The sequence below is a fragment of the Amia ocellicauda genome, chromosome 4, assembly GCF_036373705.1.
Source record: "Amia ocellicauda isolate fAmiCal2 chromosome 4, fAmiCal2.hap1, whole genome shotgun sequence".
Classification (NCBI taxonomy): Eukaryota; Metazoa; Chordata; class Actinopteri; order Amiiformes; family Amiidae; genus Amia; species Amia ocellicauda.
In genome coordinates, this window is record NC_089853.1 from 46,082,769 (window position 1) to 46,099,969 (window position 17,201).

Sequence of the window (17,201 nt, forward strand, 5' to 3'; positions counted from 1 at the left end):
AAACTACATAAATATAATATATTGAAATAAAAAAAATATATATATATATAAAAAAAAAATATATATATATATATATTGCAATGTTGGTTTAATTCGAATTTCTGTTTGGATGGTCTTATAGATTTAGCACATTTTGGATTCAGTTTGTTTGAAAATCTTGATAATGATTTCCGGAATAAAAGCTTTCTGTTGCTTGAATTGTGCTTCTTTCTTGTCAAATATATAAGCAGGCTCTAAGACAGATTTACATTAAAGCTGTGTATTTAATTGTTGTTAAACTCCTTAAGTGAGTAACATGTAAACTGAGCCACTTCTAACAACAGAGCGCCTACACACCTTTCACTGCAAACACAGACATGTTTGCCCCAGATATCTGTAAGTAATGTTACTCCCCCACACGCCACTAAGGGACTGACAGATGTAACTGTGTTTATTCGGATATCTCTGGGTAGTTTATTTTATTTTATTTTTTAATTCTTTTATTTAGGCCTCGAGGGTCTGGAGATGTATTCCTTTCCGATTGCAGCTCCCACATTGTGTTTGAGGTGAAAGGAGTCTGATTTTGCATTTTTCTAATCTGAAGTTTCCTAAGGGACACTGAAACTGGCACAGTGGCAGCTTACATAACGTTGCTGGCTTCGTAAACAAAAACACACTCGCTCCCTTACAAGGACATATAGAAAACACTGCATACAGAGGATCTTGCTTGGAAGATGAATTGTTACTGGTCCATTTCCCCATTTCCAGCAGAGCAAATAGAGACGCTGCTATTGTAGCCCAAGTCCCGCCCCCTTACTTGTATGGTGAGTGAGTTTTTAAGTTTGTAAAACCCAGTGACTATTTCATTTTCCATACAGAGAAACAAAGGCCTTGTAACACAACGAAAAACACACACGCTAGTAATTCAGGAAGAAAACTAATAATTGAACCCTGTTCTCGTTCAAACAACATATTTATCTCAAAAATGACAAAAGCAGCATGTTCTTTTTAAAAAAATTGAAACTTGTATTGTGCAGACAATAAATAGTGCTTACAAAGGGAAATTTTTTTTTGTGATAAGACATGGATTCCTGTTAAGGTTGACGTTTTATACAGTTGATATGAAATTTCGCTCTAGATCGATGACAGCCCACGATCCACGAGTTGTGGCATTATGGTGTAGGAAAGGTTAAACTGGTCACATGCACAACTCCCACCTGGTATCGATAGGCTTCCTTTTAGAAAGAGTCTTAAAAAAACAAGTCTTGGAATTGAACAGCAAAAAAAAGGGATCTCCGCTTCTCTCCTCCCCCTTCAACAACACGAGAGATGTCTGGCCGGAGTTAAGAGTTCCCTGTGCGGGCATCGCCACACCATGCCCACCGGCAGTGCCCACTGTAGAGACATGGCCTCCAAGGCTCAGAGCGCCCAAATATCAGGACACCTAGGTACTGGGCAAGGGTTTTTGAAGAATCCTCTCAAGGTCTTCATTGACAGAACCGGGTTCAGCAATTCTTCATAGAAGAAACCTTGCTATGGTCTGTGGAACCTGGAAAAGCGGAAGGGGGACAAAATTCACTTTTAATCTCATAGAATTCCAATTAAATATTTAATCAAAATGGTTCTATTAAGAGTTTTTTTGGATTTGTCAGTCGCATTTAAGTACATAGGGATATTGAAGTTCTTGTGATTCAGTTGTCTGAAACTGTCAGACAAGTACTGTTAGTGGTCAGATTTAATTACAAACTTAATTTAACACATTTATTAGTGTTTTGATTTTTTATAATGGAGGAGCACGTGCTGTAGTTAAACTGGTAAACAACTTTAAAAAGAAACATTAGCTGCCCAACATTTTTCCTCAGTTTCATGGTAAGGTCATAGTAAATTGATTTTCGAATACTTAGAAGATCCTGACCTTTGAGATTTCACATTAATCATATTAAAGGCGTTTCATACATCGGAATGGATAAAAGCCGTTCTTAGTAACTTGTTTCTCTCCATTCAGCACAAACCAAAGACAAAGAGCTTAAAGTACACAACTACTGTAGTGTTTTATAATAAGAATTTGACTTGGTCCGACAGGATCATTGAAAGCACTGTGAGCCTCACATCACAGACTGTGTTGTTGTGGGACAAAAGTGTATTGTTACAACCCTAGACATGACCGCGTCTCCATCTTTTATACAAGACTGTGGGTTTCAAACTGCAGCCCGTAAAGTGCAAGTGTGCACAAGAGCAGTGGGATAACAAAAATGGGACTTTAGCTGCAGCCCGCTAGTAAAGACTGCCGTTTGGTCTTAGCTCTCCCCCTCTGGGGAGATTTGTGAAAGTGAAGATCAAAGAGATTAATTACTGCGAACGTGGGACGCTCGCAGCTCACTAGCTTAGATTATATGAGCGCCGAGAAACAAGCACTGCGTAAGGAGAAAAGGAGGCTAAATTGGGGACCGCATTTGTTATTTTTGTCAAGGTTTGCTGCGGTGTGCAAAACGAAAGTCCCAAGAGGGCAGAATCCTAGCTAAGTTTGGCTCAGTCCTCTATCTTTATCTTTGCTGGATGCCCACATTTCTAAAAATAGCTTTTGCCAGCTGAGCCATACAATTCCATACTGACCTTGTCAAGTGCTTGCTCGAGGCGTGGACTTCCATCTCATTGCTTTTGTACTCGTTCAGCTCTTTCCGTATTGCCGCCTGTAATACAGAAATAACACCGATAATCGTGAGACCAAAGCACAGCCATCCAAGCTCCCAGAAACACTAAGTGCATGCAAGATAAAGACGTTTAATACAAGGGAAATAAAAATGACATGGGGGGAGAGTGAAATCGGTAGCCAGAGGGGCAGGATAGGAATTGACTGTAGATTAATGTGGTTTTTATATAGGTGCCTTCAGATACATTTACGTTTGGAGGGGAAAAGGAAATGTTTTGTTATCTTGGTGCCATCATGGAATAAGTGCATTTGAACCAAGGAGAGAATTCCATTACCTCAGCCACTTTATCTACAATGTGTACAAAATGCTGCACACTTATTCCTGTAATGGCGGGGGTGCATTTGTGCCATAGAGGGGCCAGTTGGACTGAGAGAAAGTAGTCCTCAAACCGAGTTAATGGAATAACGCTCTCTGAAAGGGGAGGGAGATGTTCAGGATTAAGAGCTTGGACCCTGATCTGTAACCGATACCTTATCAGCCGCCGAGAGCCTCGTCCAGGGCTTGTCTGCCCGCCTGTCGTAATCCTGAGCTTTGGCCACCTCAACGTAGTCACTAAAGCGGATGAGGATTTTCCGGTCCCGCAGTTCGTCAACTGTGGGCCGCTGGTTCAGCTGGAAGAACAGAGAGAGGGACAACGTTCAGCTCGGGACTGACGAGCACGAAACACACTACTGTATAAATGACACCAGAAACACATCTATTATTATACTTGTTATGATGGTATTCTTTAAAGAAGAGTGCCTGCAAGCTTCATTCCCCTCCCAGAGACTTTGCAATAGTGGAGGACAGTGGAAGAAGGAACAGGCACAGATCTTGCTTAATTGCGGCCTCTCAGGGTCGGAAAGGTGCGTTTCAATAACAGTGGGATGAAACATCTGCGGGGCGTGGTGGAGGGGCGGGGGTGGGTTTGGGCCCATGAGGACAGGCCTAAGAAACGCTGCCTCAGGAAAGTCCTATATGTAATCTGCACTGACTCCCTGAAAATCATCCACGACAGCAATTCTCTCAATTACCACACCAGGTTGGCTACTTTCGAGGTTGTACATTTGAATCCTTCTATTTATATTCATGCCTTCATTTTTTGATTATCTATGCCTTTTTGATGCTGCATAAATACTGGAAGATAAAAGGTAACTGGCATATTTTACCACCTAAATGTGTGACTGTGCTGGACAAATACACAAGCTTTCAGAGCGATATAGAAACATTATTATTATCCGTCCATCTCCCCCTCGTTGCCATACTCAGCCTCCCAACAGCCGGCTCAGGCAAAAAGTACTTATATCAGCAAGTGCAATTTCTCAAATCATAAGTGTTGTTTTACAGCTGCTTTTGCTAATTAGGAAGCAATTTTCTACAAGTCATCAGAAAGTAACCTTACAAAACGTATCTCGACGAGGGGGGCCACAACTTTACTTTGTGCAAGGCTGTGAAATCCACCTATTTATTTTGATCATCTTGGAATCCTTGAATTACTTTTGAATTGTGAGGAAGAACTCCATCTCCCCAGCTTAGCGTTAATTCTCCGTAAGACCTGAGGCACGGAGCAGGGGTGTATCGCGTGAGGGCAATGTAACGGAGCGGTCTGCCTGTGTATTCGAGTGCAATTTTTGTTAGAGGGAGATTAAGGATTTAAAGGATTTTAAGGTTCACGTACCTTTCTGTTCAGACGCTGTTTAATTTCCCTTCTCTCCTCCTGTTCTGTCTGATCGTTTCTCTCTGCACCACAGAAAAAGAAAGACAACAAAATTCAGAAAATGCACTTCAAATACACAGAAAAGTTCCAAAGTGTTGACCCGTCATTAATCAGTTTATCATTTGTGAGTGGCAAGATTTGTTTTAATCCAGTCTCAAAACAGAGCTGGGCAAGAAGAAGTGTCAGCCCTATTTATACTCTGACAGACATTTTTAACAATCAAACTTTGGGTCCTCAAGGTACATCTGGTGCACAATACTGATTTTTGTTTGTAAATGTGTAATGTCATGATACAATAGATCAGATAACATGAGACCCACTGTTTAAAGTGCAGAAATATGCAAGGCCAGTTGTCATTTTTAACATGGCTGACAACAGTGGCATAGGTTTGGTTTCAGAATTGGGGGGGACGCATCCACTACATCTATGGAGCCGGGCACACATTACTGGGGGGGACTGTTAAAGGTTCTCTCAACATTCCCAGTCCCCCCCTAAACCTACGCCTATGGCTGACAATGACCAAAGCTCAGGTCACTGCTCTACTGAGTCACCAAACTAACCATGTAGGAGAGGCTGTAACCATGAGACTGACAGCTTGCATCATTTAATCCTGCTCCTCGCCCAATGCCTGCCAGTAAAGTGATGCAACTCTAGTCGTTGGGATTGATTTCGTTTTGTTTATTCATTTGTTTTGTGTGTGTGTATGTTCAAGGTATAAACTGTCCATTCCTGCAAAACAGTCAATGCAACGCACACTAAAATGAGCTGATGTGCAGAATATCTAGATATGCCCTCTCCTCTCCTATAAGTTTAGGGCAAAGCTCCTCTCAGTATTGGATTTGAGTCCTATACGACTCGTGAGACAATCTCGATGGAACTGAGTTAATAGGATTTGTAGGCATTAGGTACATTGGATCGTTTGTCATCGCCCGCTAGCATAGGGAGATAATTAAGTTTGTTCCTCTTCTAATTCTAGAGATGTTCTATCTTTAGATGCAGAGCTGTCAGATGCTTCACCTAACCTGGGGAATTCCAGCAGTTTTACCCAGGGAGACACACTTTTCACACTTTCAAGGAAAATAAATGCTGAAAGGAAAGATCTAAGTGTGAAGCCCTTGGTTTCAAGGCTCTCCATTAGCTTGACTAAACGCATTGTTTTAATAGTGCTCAACTCTTTATTTTTTTGTCAGTCTTTAAATCGTGAGTCTTATCTCAAAGGGGATAAAACGGCACAGTTGAATATGCAAAGGCACTTTAGGCAGCAAGGTCGAATGCATTGTTTTCTTCAGTGTTGCCATTCACTAAGGCACCACTGAATCTATACAATTCAGTATATGTATGCAGTGAGAAGCCTGCATCTCAAATCACGTTCACTGCTGGCATTTGCTGGCTGCCTGTTGCAAGGATTTCAAGGCCTGTGCTTCAAGGACCAATGTGAATGCCTCCCCTTCACTCCACAATGACTTAGTGCTGTTTTGTCCTCTGTGGGCACGTACGTGTGTGTGAAAGGCAGGGGAATGTCAATGCAAACCGGGGAACAGGTGGCAGCCACCCAACATGAATTGGCATAGCGGCCTTTCTTGAACCAGGGCTTTTCTGCCAATTCGCAATTACCGACACGTTCTCTAAATGCAATAAAATGCGAACGGGAGTCATTTCAAGATGCGGTGCCCACCCTGCATGGATTTTGTGTCATATGCGTCCCTTTATCGAAATCAATTCCAGCAAATTGCCAATTGGTGTAAATGCACTAATGCCTATGGGTCATCATACCTGCCATCTGCGGAGGGTGGCGATAGATGCCCCTCGCTGTGTTGCTCTGCCGTGGTTGACAATGTTGGTGTTTCCTAAACGTATTCTTGTTTTGCTTTGTATTGCTCAGAAGTTAGATATTTCTCCTCTTGCATACTGATTTTTTATATTTTTATGTATGCCTGTGTATTTGTGTATTTATGTTTGTATTAATGTATTTAGTTGATTTGTAGTGTGTTTGTTTGTTTATGAAGTTGATGATGAAGACTTTAGCAACAAATGGGTGAAACTGGAATCGTCCCCAGAGTCCCGCACATAACTGTACATGAGATTGTGTATTTTTGTACAATAGTCCTCTGGGGGCTTTTAAAATATTCCACACATTATTCATTTCTGCCACATAGTTTACATCGATTTTTTTTTAAAGATCATCACCACCTACACACTAAAGATATAGCCTAAATCAATAATATAATTCTGAAGATATTTTTCCCAAAGGTAGGTTCTTTATCAAGTGGCTGTGTTTATCCCACTGTTAATGTCTGTAAGTTAGTGCAATCAAATCTATAACGACTTCTTGCCTCAATAAACGCCATATAGCCTATGCAAAATGTTAATATCCATCTGCATTTTATACTTTCCTATTTGATATTTCACACTATTTTCAATAATTGTATGTCCACGTATAAGAACACACTGAATTCACCGCGTTACATTAAATATACTGTAGCAATAATTTATTAGTTCAGTGAATGTACAGTATACAATAATGTAATGTCTATTGTTTGGAAATAAAACACATTATTAAAACAAGCAGTGTTAAAACGGGGACAACATTTTTTTTTTTTTTTTGGGGGGGGACAACCGATAAATGATGATCTTTGTTAACCCAAGACCGTGTTAAGAAAATACATTATTGCGTGTATTGTGTGTTGACACCGAACCGTGTTGTCCCCTTTGAAAACTAATGCTGTCCTCTGTGTAATGGACACGACCCGTGACAGCTGAAGTCGTGAGTACTTGCAGTTGGTAATGGTGGTAATTGAGTAATTGGTGAACGGGACAATGTGAAACCCTTTATTAATGTAACTTTATAACATATTTCTTAAATATACACTCAGGAGAATATTGAATATATATATATATATATATATATATATATATATATATATATATATATATATATATATATATATATGAAAAGTGTGGAGGAAAAAGCCTAATTGTGACTAAATTAAAAATAATGGATCTGTAATTGCCCTTGTTAGCGTTGGTGTTTAAGTATGTGTAGGTATGCAAGGTCAGGATGTTATTATAGTTAGTTAAAGAAGAATATAGTTACATTGGATATCATTTCTGTGGAATAAAATCGTGCTCAGCAGTTCATAAATTATTGATAGAGATGCATAAAAATTGTTTCCCACAAGTGTATTCCATTCACGTAAAACCATAGCAGGTGACTATTTAATATTGCATTAACTTGCGTAAAGAGCACCTTTGAAAATGTTCTTGTAATTTTGCTATCCACATACATGCGTGGAAATCCGTTTTCTGCGGGGATGAACACATTAGATACAGCAGGTCTGTCGTTACCCTTTAAAAATGAATATGTAGACAGGCAGACAGCGCATGCCTGCAGCAGCGGCACCTTCAAGATGCTCAGGTACGAAACACAAGAGACCATCCATTCAAAGAAGATGTGAGAGAGAAGACTTACGTTTGAGGATATTTCGGCTTTCCAGCTCTTCCACTGCCGGCCGCTGGCTTAGCCTCCTGCGGAAAAACACCAAGATCACGTTTTGAACCATTTCGGAGCTGGTCCCTGAATCAATGTCCTTCACACTCTTCGCTTAGCACCCCAAATCCCTGAGAGCAAGGGAGAGTCCCCCGAATCGCAGCTTCTACAAAGAAGAGCCCGATGTTTCCATCTCGACTCTAGAGCCCGACTGCTTTGCCTGGATGGAGACCACCTCCACATCGGGGAAAGGGATCCAGGTGCACTGGCTGGGTGTCGGGTCTCCTCTGGTCTGCTGTGGAACCAATCCCAAATGCGTCCTTGCTTATCCACGGCGCATCAATATGCATCAGTATGATCAGATCTAAGGAAAGCGCTACTCCGACCCGAGACACGGCTATGTTGTGGCTGTGAGTCCCTCGCTGTTGCAGAGGCTGTGGATCCTGCAGTCTGCCTCGCAACCTATCCAGAGCGGTACTCCCCGCCTGCCCGCTTGCCGTGCGTAATTTTATTCTAGAGGCGTTGCGTGAGAAATTCCCACGCACACTCAGACCGCGGCTGCACACACTGCTGCAGTACAGACCGCTGAGGCTTCCCCCGGCTCATCCTCTCTGGCAAGCCCCTCTCATCCACTCAAAAGGCTTTTTCCCCTCCCTCGGTTTCCGCCGCTCCGGGCTCCCTCCGACTCTCTACCTGCCCTATTCTCCTCTTCTACCCACAAGCAGCCGCAGTCTATTGGAGGAGGATTTGGAGGCTGAACACGAAAGTGGCGCTGCGCTCTGCTGTAACACACGGCCACTGTTGCTATACTGTGCAAGTGCATGTGCCGCCGCAACATCTATCCGTCAGATCGGGTGATCGGCACTGCCCTCCTCTGTTTTCCTCCCCTCTCTCCTGCCGTTTGCGCCCAAGGGGTTCGGTGTGTATGTTCAGTGCCTAACCCCAACCCCTTCCTTATTTTCACTTGTTTCCACTCCTTTGTAAAATGACAAGGTTGTAAAAAGTAAATTAACGAATATATACATATATGATGGGGGGGTATAGGCTATGTATGTATATATTGGACAAACGAGGTAGCACAACAGCAGAATTACATCAAATGATTGTATCAGATGCGACTGATTCACCCTTTGTTTTGATTAATCAAATGGAACCAGGACATTAAATAGAGGTGATATAAAATGTGTTATTTAGTCATTTACATTATTATATTTGTAAATATTACGCATACTTTCTCCGTTTGCATAAGGTCAGAACAAGGTTGATCATTCTGTGTGACGCTTACAATGGTTTTATGCCCCAAATGTATTTTATTTAGGAGTAGCCTACCTGAATTCTCATACAAGAAAAATGTAACTTTTGAGTTGGAATGATCAAGCAGTTCATCTCATGATCTCAGGGTCTCATGATCAAGCAGTATCTTCAATTCGAAAGCATGGAAGGTGGCTCTTTAAAACACAGCTACATTGCATTCTTAGCAAATGAAAGGGGCTGCAGAGACAAACACATGGGTGGGCCACTTGATCACGATGCAGAAACTGGCCCTGTCCTGTTCTGAGACGTTTCCAATGAACTGACCCTACGGACAGATTCCTGAGCTGCACAGGATTCCTGGAGCATTCCGGAGTGTAAGTGGAATTCCATAGCACTCAGCATTCCCCACATGATTGCACCAGCAGCCCCCAAATCCCACCCCAGTTCCCCGCCACCTCCTGCTTAATATCTCTTCTGCAGTGCACACCCCATGTCAGGGCTCTGGCACATGCACTCACATGTTCACCCTCTCGCTGTCCCTTAATTGATGCCACTTGGGGTTTCCATTGCACAAGCACAGCAATGGGGCTCATTCCATGCTTCTCTGTAATGCTGCCCAGAGATCTCCCCCTGGCCGTTTCTTTTTCCTTTTTCCTTTTTCTTTATTTTTTGGTTTGCAGGAGAGGACAGATGGGAGGGGACACAGCTGTTGCTGACACACACACACACACACACACACAGCGACAGGCAGAGGAGATGAGACACAACAGATTGGACCCAATCTAACAGTTGCGCTTTGTCCCAACAAGCCTGGAATACCTTTTACATAGCAGGAGTGGCTTTGCTCTCCAGGGGCCTCCGTCGATAGATCTGTCAGTTTTCCCAGTGGACTTTTAATTTTTCTACTTTAATGAAACACTAACTGCCCACGATGTCGTGACCAAATCGACACCAAATATTTGTGCACGTTTTATACGAATGTTGTACTGAGGTGAAGAGAAAACAAGGCCCCAAAGTCATCTCATGAAGGCTGGAGGACAGATCAGGTACAACAATAAACTAAAGCACATGTTTCAAGAACTCATCATGCAGAGAGGAGAGACAGAGAGGCTGGATTTGAAAGCCCTGATCTCTCCCACTCCTTGAGACGTGACAAACAGTAATTGATAGGTCACATGACCAGGAGAACTCCATGTTCCAGGGCCCTTGATTAATGGACGACCATGGAACGTGTGTGAGGAGGCATTCACGGGAATGCTAAATCACAGCGGCAGGCTTCAATAGAGAGATGGGCTCTATGTGCACAGCAACATGTAGGACATTATTTGTTCAATACAGTAACAAAGCTACAGTTACAGTTCTTCAGGGCTGTGGTTATTCAGTTGCTATTCTGTGGAAAACTGACAAGCATACACCCTTGACCCAAAACAAACTCCTCCACTCACGACTGCAAGACCAGAACTAGGGATGCTTATTTAAAGTGTATATCTACAGGAGCCACTGGCCTTGCCCCTGACCTCCTCAGCTTACTTCTGCAGGGTCGTCCGTGTTTGATGTGTCAAACGATCAAACTGTGTGGAAATGCTGTTTTTGGTTTGGTTTGGTTTGTTTCTCAAGATCTAATATCCATTAAAGGACAGCATTAAAACCATTTCATTTATACTGTCAAACCGAGTTGCAATTGAAAATGTGTTTTCCTGTTGTAATTCTTATGTACTGTATACCGAAGGAAAAAATATAAAAGCTAAAATATATATATATTCTTTCAGCTCAAACCACTAATTTAGGTATGCCTTTATCAACTGGCTGATAATTCACATTGAAATTCCAATATCACAGTATAGTCACGATTGTAATGTTTTTCTGCAGTCCTCTCGTATGTTCTCCAGCTCTATGTATGGTGTATGGAGTGCTGTACTTTTACAGGAAAATAAAGTTATGTGACATCTGTTACCAAAACAAAACAATTCAAAAAAATATTTGAGCTTTGTGGGCTCAATTTCAACCAAATAACCAAATGCAAAAGTAAATGCATGCATACAATAATTTTATTGTTAAATTACTACAAATATCCAGATTTTTGTGGGGATTTCAAATATCCACAGACATTGTTCTAATGCATCTGTTAGGAAATGTTTATTTCAAGCTATGTTTTGTTTATTATTTTGTTTTATATTTTGTTTATGTTCATGTGAAACTACTTTTTGATTTAAAAACAAACCAAAACATTACATAACTGATACTAGATACCCTCATTTGATCTTTTTTACCATGTTTACAGACTCATTGTTTTATCATATATTATCCTTATATTTGAAGAATACAATTGAAGCGATATAATAAGTATGTGTAAATGTCATAATAATAATAGTCTTCTGTGTTTCTCTTTTTAACTGATGAAAAGACACTGATTTAGAATAATCACAAAAAAAACAGTCAACAATTCATAAATTATTCCCAACTCCCAATTCCTGGCTCCTGAATGAACATTCATTTTGGACAGTAAATGCTTGAGAGCTCATTTTGTTCAGCGAGTCTACAGTGTATGTCAAACAAATTAGCCGCCCGGATGTTCAGGGCTGATGGGACTGTCAGGGCCAAAGAGCGGAGGCGAATGAGATGAGTCAGGTGCCCCCAGGCCCGAACAAGGTGCCCGTGCCCAGTGAGCTGCCACACACACTGGCCAGGACATCAACAGGGTAGGGGGATCGGGAGATGGGCGGTGGGGTTGGGCATGAGAAGGCATTCAGTATGGCAGAGACCGAGACTGAGCTTAGGTTAAACTCACTGTTGTGAAGGGGAAAAAAGTATCCATTTAGCCTCAAGAGTGGCAGAGAAAGCCCTCAGGATCGACTTGCCACAGCTTATTAAGAAAACGCACAAGTGCCATTTATGTAACTGTGTATGAAGAAGAGCTTCTAATGTAAATGACTGTGCTTAGTTAAGCAGGGCAAACTTGATTCATAACTCCCGAATCTCCCCATGTCACGCTAGGCAAAGGAGACTGGCGACATCCAGCAAGGCAGGGATTCACTGATCTGGTTGCTCAGACTCGAATCCCTTCCCCTCGCTCGCCCCTGTTTATCAACCCCCTTTCAGCCTCTCTTGTACAAAAAATATATATTTGAAAAGGTTTGTCAGTTTAATTTCAATCGCAGTCGATGCCAGCCTCTCACTTAGGCCAAAGATCTATGCGTTACCACAGCGCAGTAGCAGCAGCAGTGGGTGGTGTACTTTCGTCTCTTTATACACACATACACATTCATGTTTGTTGTTATTGTTTTTCTCTAACTTCAAAGGGTCAGACGGACCCTATTTGGCCTCTCGGTGAGGGTCCTGGGACGCCCCCCGAGTGTTCTGCTCTTTCTAAAACGATGGCGAAAATAAACCCAAGCCTTTCAAGATCCTCACATCAATGGTTCATCAAACGGCCAACTCTCCCCATCCTAGGTCCCAGGGTTTTTTAATGTTGGCTTGGCCTGCGTGGGATCAATTGAGGGGGGGCACGTGAACAGCCCGTCTAGACACCTGAGGCCACCCCCCTGCCGAGACCCCATCCCCAGAGCTCTCATGAAGACCCCTTGACAACCATGTGACACCATTTAAAAAGAGTATTTGCAGAAATGCACACAGGCAGCCACTGCTTTCAGAAGACGTGCCACTTTGAGTGTTTTTCCATCTTTGCCTTTACTGATAACACGCTGACATTTTTTGATTTGATAAAGTCATCTGATCCATCTGTAAGCTGCTTTTAAAAAGGAAAAAAAAATTTGAATTTCTCCTATTTGGTGGAATTGGCACTTGCATGGTTGAGCTTCAAGAATAAGCTTGCAGTTTCAGCGCCATATTGGCCACCCACTTCACACCCAACTGTAGCCATCGTGTTCAACAACTGAGCTGACGTCAGTTTGAAAAACAGAATTATCAGATCAAGTGTGGCTTTTCACAGATCACCGACTTCGATTATCCAGATTAATGAATTGATCTACATACAGGGGAAACAAATAAGTCTGTACAAGAACAAATGCAACTGTACAAGAGACTATGAAGTAGAATAGGATACTGTATTGATTGCTACTTTATCCTCGTTATTTTATTTCAACCCTTCAAAATAAGGTAAAAAGCTTAACATGATGGGCAGTATCAGCCAAAGCCACCATCCCAAAATGGTGTCTTCACAACCCAAAGCCTCTGGGCTTTACAAGGGCTGCTCACATGGTCCAAATAAATTCCTGAGGAGCAACACTGGCTGCTTCCTTGGGGATTTCAAACAGCCTCTTTTCAATCAATTTGTAATTATGTTGTTGACATGCATTTGAATACTGGAGCTCTGTGTAGGGCTCGGATGGCCTGCACATATTGATTTCTGCTTTTGATCGATTCTGTATAGACTGGCAGCTTGAGACGGGTTTTATTGCCTTCCCTCGCTCTGTTACCAAGAGAGGACAGTGTCCTCTTGAGTTAAAAGATACAGACAATTTGCAAGAAGCCTTTAGACCCAATTCTGTTTTTCTTGTCAGACGCTCTTTCTGCAGACATGCCCCTCGTTGTCAGACGGGGAGCACAAAGGTCACATTTTTCAACTCATGGGTCTGATATGCAGCACTGGAAACACGGACCATTTTTCAGGTGGGGGGGGATTCATAAACATGGCAGCTCTGATTCAGCTGGGCCTTAACCCTTAAAAACCCCCAGATGTAGCTAACGTTCGGAATCGGATCTCATTATCTCTGTCCAGCATTCTAATCAAGGGTGTCCCTGGCTCTTGCTGAATGTTCAAACTGACTGAACTGATTCCAGTTTTGAGTTCTCGGTGCATCAGAAGTGGATCTGGTTAGCTGGCCTCAGTGCAGCTAACCACATGCTTACACGTCTTTCCTGTATCATTTTAAGAAAATCAATACATTTTAAGATGTATATGATATATATATAAATATGTATTTTTTTAGTCTTGATGATGACCACGATGTCATGTGAGACTATCCCCAATCCAGATCTGAAATCCAGACTCACAATTGCAATAACTTCCCATATACTTCTAGGCTGTAACCGTGCCCATCAACATTTTATATTTCAATTAGATGGAAGTTACTCCTCTGCACATTAGACAATTATTTAACATTAGCAAAAAAGGATGTGTTATTTCAAAGGACAAAGAGGTTGAGGAAAAATTGCTTTTGTTTTTTAGGTTTTTTTTTTCTGTTTTGAATATCCGGAGACGAGATGATGCATATTTCTCTAAATGTGTCAAATATTGCCAAGCATGCATGCATGAGAAGTCCCCACCAGGCCTTGAGGTCTAAGCGGTGCGTTATATAGATATGTATATAGATATGGACATAGGCCAGATACAGAGTAACACTGAGAATCCAGGCAGATCCTATTCTCCTTAGCGCCAATACAACCAAACAGTAAGATGTTATTTGTGATGGATCCAAATAGTTAATCTGTGCATCTTAAAAACGAAAAAGTAGCATGTGACTAGGATATCCCAATACTTTTGTTATCCCCAGGTGAAAAGATAATCGGAACACAGATGCTTTTGTTACAGGAAGATATAAGAAAGAAGAAAAGGAATGCTACAGAAAAATAAAATCTGGCTCATTTCATGTCGTTTTAGTCACTGCAACCCATTGCAACCGGAGGCAAGATTTTCATCCAACTGGATGGGTAGTATGGCCAGCCAGGTTTGATTGCTCCCCATAGTAGGTCTGTATCACACCGCATGGCTGCACACTGAGCCAGCAAGGTGTAATTGATAAAAGTGGTTGCTCTAAAGACACCCCCACTGTATCCACAGAATAGCCCTGAAGAGCTAAGAGCCAGACTCAATCATCACTAACCGATCTACACCATCACCAATCAAGCACACAGCATCGACAGATAGATTGAAACAGAGAGAGAATTCACGTATTTTAAAAATAAGGGTTAAGATGATGAATCAGTCCTTGTATTCTGCCACACAGACAGAAGTTAGAGGAATTCTAATCCGTCAGAATTTCCTGGTAAAAGCGTTTTAGACTAATTCAGTGTCATGGAGAAAAGGAGCTTTCGGCGCAACCCCCATGCTAAGTTGATTCATAAAATTGAAGGGTTCTAAAAATACTGACATACTTTCCTTTTTTTTTAAATAAATTCCTCTGAGGTACAGGGAAAGAGGTTTGAAAGGAACTGAAGCAATTTTCGAGAACGATGTCTCTCGTTTGTGTAAACATACAGTTTTACACTTGCTTTGTGTTTGGTTATAGACTGTGATGGTGATTTAATATGGTTGGATTGAAGCTACTCAATATGTGAAGTTGGAACTTCAGTATTTCTAGTTATCATTAACTCCTCTTGTCAAACTTGGCAATAAAAAACATCAATATATTTAATCAAAATATTTGGTTTAATTAAGCCACAAGAGTACAAGTAAGAGGATTACTCAAATTCTGTCTGTCCACCAATTCATAAATAGTCATCATTCGTCTCTTCAGATCAAACTACAACTACAAACCGGCTTCTGACTTTATCTTGTCAGTCTCTTCAACTAACCTGTATTTTTCCTCAGTCTTTTAAGTGAGAAGAAAACCTGGAGGAGTGTGACTTCCAAAGATAGGAGTCACCCATTAACGGGCTATATACACACACAACTGGGGGGTTGGGGGGAGAAATATGGAAATATTTGGTTTATGACTTTTTATATTTTTCATTATGATCAAACGTCTCAAAATGTTTGAATTTCAACTCACGCTGTACATGATTCAGGGAACACCAGAGATTCAGGCTTCCGTAGCTAATCTAATCCGAATCCATTACACGCCACCAGCCGGTGTTCCATCGCGTTTAGTTCCTAATTTATGTTTTTATGTGTCGTGCAGGTAGGGTAGGCTATACTGGATGCAAATTGGATGCTAGCGAATACTATCAACATGCCATCATAAACTATCCTTTGTTCAGTGCCTGTACCAGTCTAGCACACTCCTATACCCCAGTGCTGAGAGTGTATGCAGATATAGTAGAACAGTGTATTGGCTTTGGGAAATGGGAGAATGTCCACTAGTTAATGACCTGCAAAAACGTGGCACTTTTCTTTGTGTTACTTCATCTTCCTGTCTGTACGTCTCTTTGTTTGTGTGCTGGCTTCCCGGCTCCCGGAGACAGACAGGAGAAGGGAGGTCCCAGCCGAGCCACCCTGATAAATATTTAAGCAGATGAAATCGAGAATCTCTCCTGCAGAGACACGAAAAACTACCAAGGATATTACTGACCTTTTGGAGTTGCTTAGCAACCATTGTTGCCATTGAAAATCTTGGGGAGAATAAAATGTGCTGAAGGAGGCTTCTCTGCCATTGCTGCCTCTCCTCCGCTGCGCTGCTCACAATTGTGTCGGCAAAGAGCTTTGCGCGGCATATTCATTTCTGTATAATAGGCAATGCATGTCTTCAAAGATGAAGCCAACAGCTCTATTAGGTAAGCTCATTATCTGATCTGTTACAGCCAAACCAGCCGTGATATTTCAGTGAAATATTCACAAGGGTACTGAATGAATTTTAAATTCTCAGAATAAACCATACAGCCTCAACTATATATATATATATATATATATATATATATATATATATATAGCAGTTTTCTATTATTGGAATTGGTGTTGGCCCCTTGAAATTGATGATTTAGTAATTAGAAAATAGTCTCTGTTTTGGAAATGGTTTGTAATCCACTGTGACATGCGAACACAGCACACCAGTTTTGTATCTGAAACCTGTAATTGACACATGAGAGCTGCAGTCTTGTCCGTCATTGATTTGGGAATGAAAACCAATAAATATACACATACTGCTGTGAAAATGGTCGCAATATAAGGCTATAAAGAAGTACCGGAAACAATGCCATTTGACTAAATTGGCTTCGTCACAGACACAGAGAATACAAAAAAATGGGAATAATGAAATCAGGATTGTTGTAGCACTCTTTAATAAAGATTTTAAATCTGAGTGATCTGAATACAATGGCCAATATTTCACATCTGACAATCAAGGTGAAAGGCTATGATTATACATCACCCCCCTTCTCCCCGTCACTGTAAAGAACA

General features: G+C 41.5%; 1 protein-coding gene across 2 annotated transcripts in view; it reads right to left on the reverse strand.

The window, feature by feature from the left end:
* Window positions 1-982: 982 nt before the first annotated feature.
* The window catches only part of LOC136748638 (phosphatase and actin regulator 3), a 48,639-nt gene continuing 32,420 nt past the window's right edge, over window positions 983-17,201 (reverse strand). For both annotated transcript variants that reach the window (XM_066702556.1, XM_066702557.1), the window contains exons 9-13: window positions 7,856-7,911; window positions 4,348-4,409; window positions 3,161-3,301; window positions 2,593-2,669; window positions 983-1,528 (exon numbers count right to left, since the gene is read on the reverse strand). In XM_066702556.1, coding sequence (XP_066558653.1) covers window positions 1,513-1,528; window positions 2,593-2,669; window positions 3,161-3,301; window positions 4,348-4,409; window positions 7,856-7,911 — 352 coding nt within the window. In that variant the 3' untranslated portion in view covers window positions 983-1,512. The remainder of the gene's footprint in view (window positions 1,529-2,592; window positions 2,670-3,160; window positions 3,302-4,347; window positions 4,410-7,855; window positions 7,912-17,201) is intronic.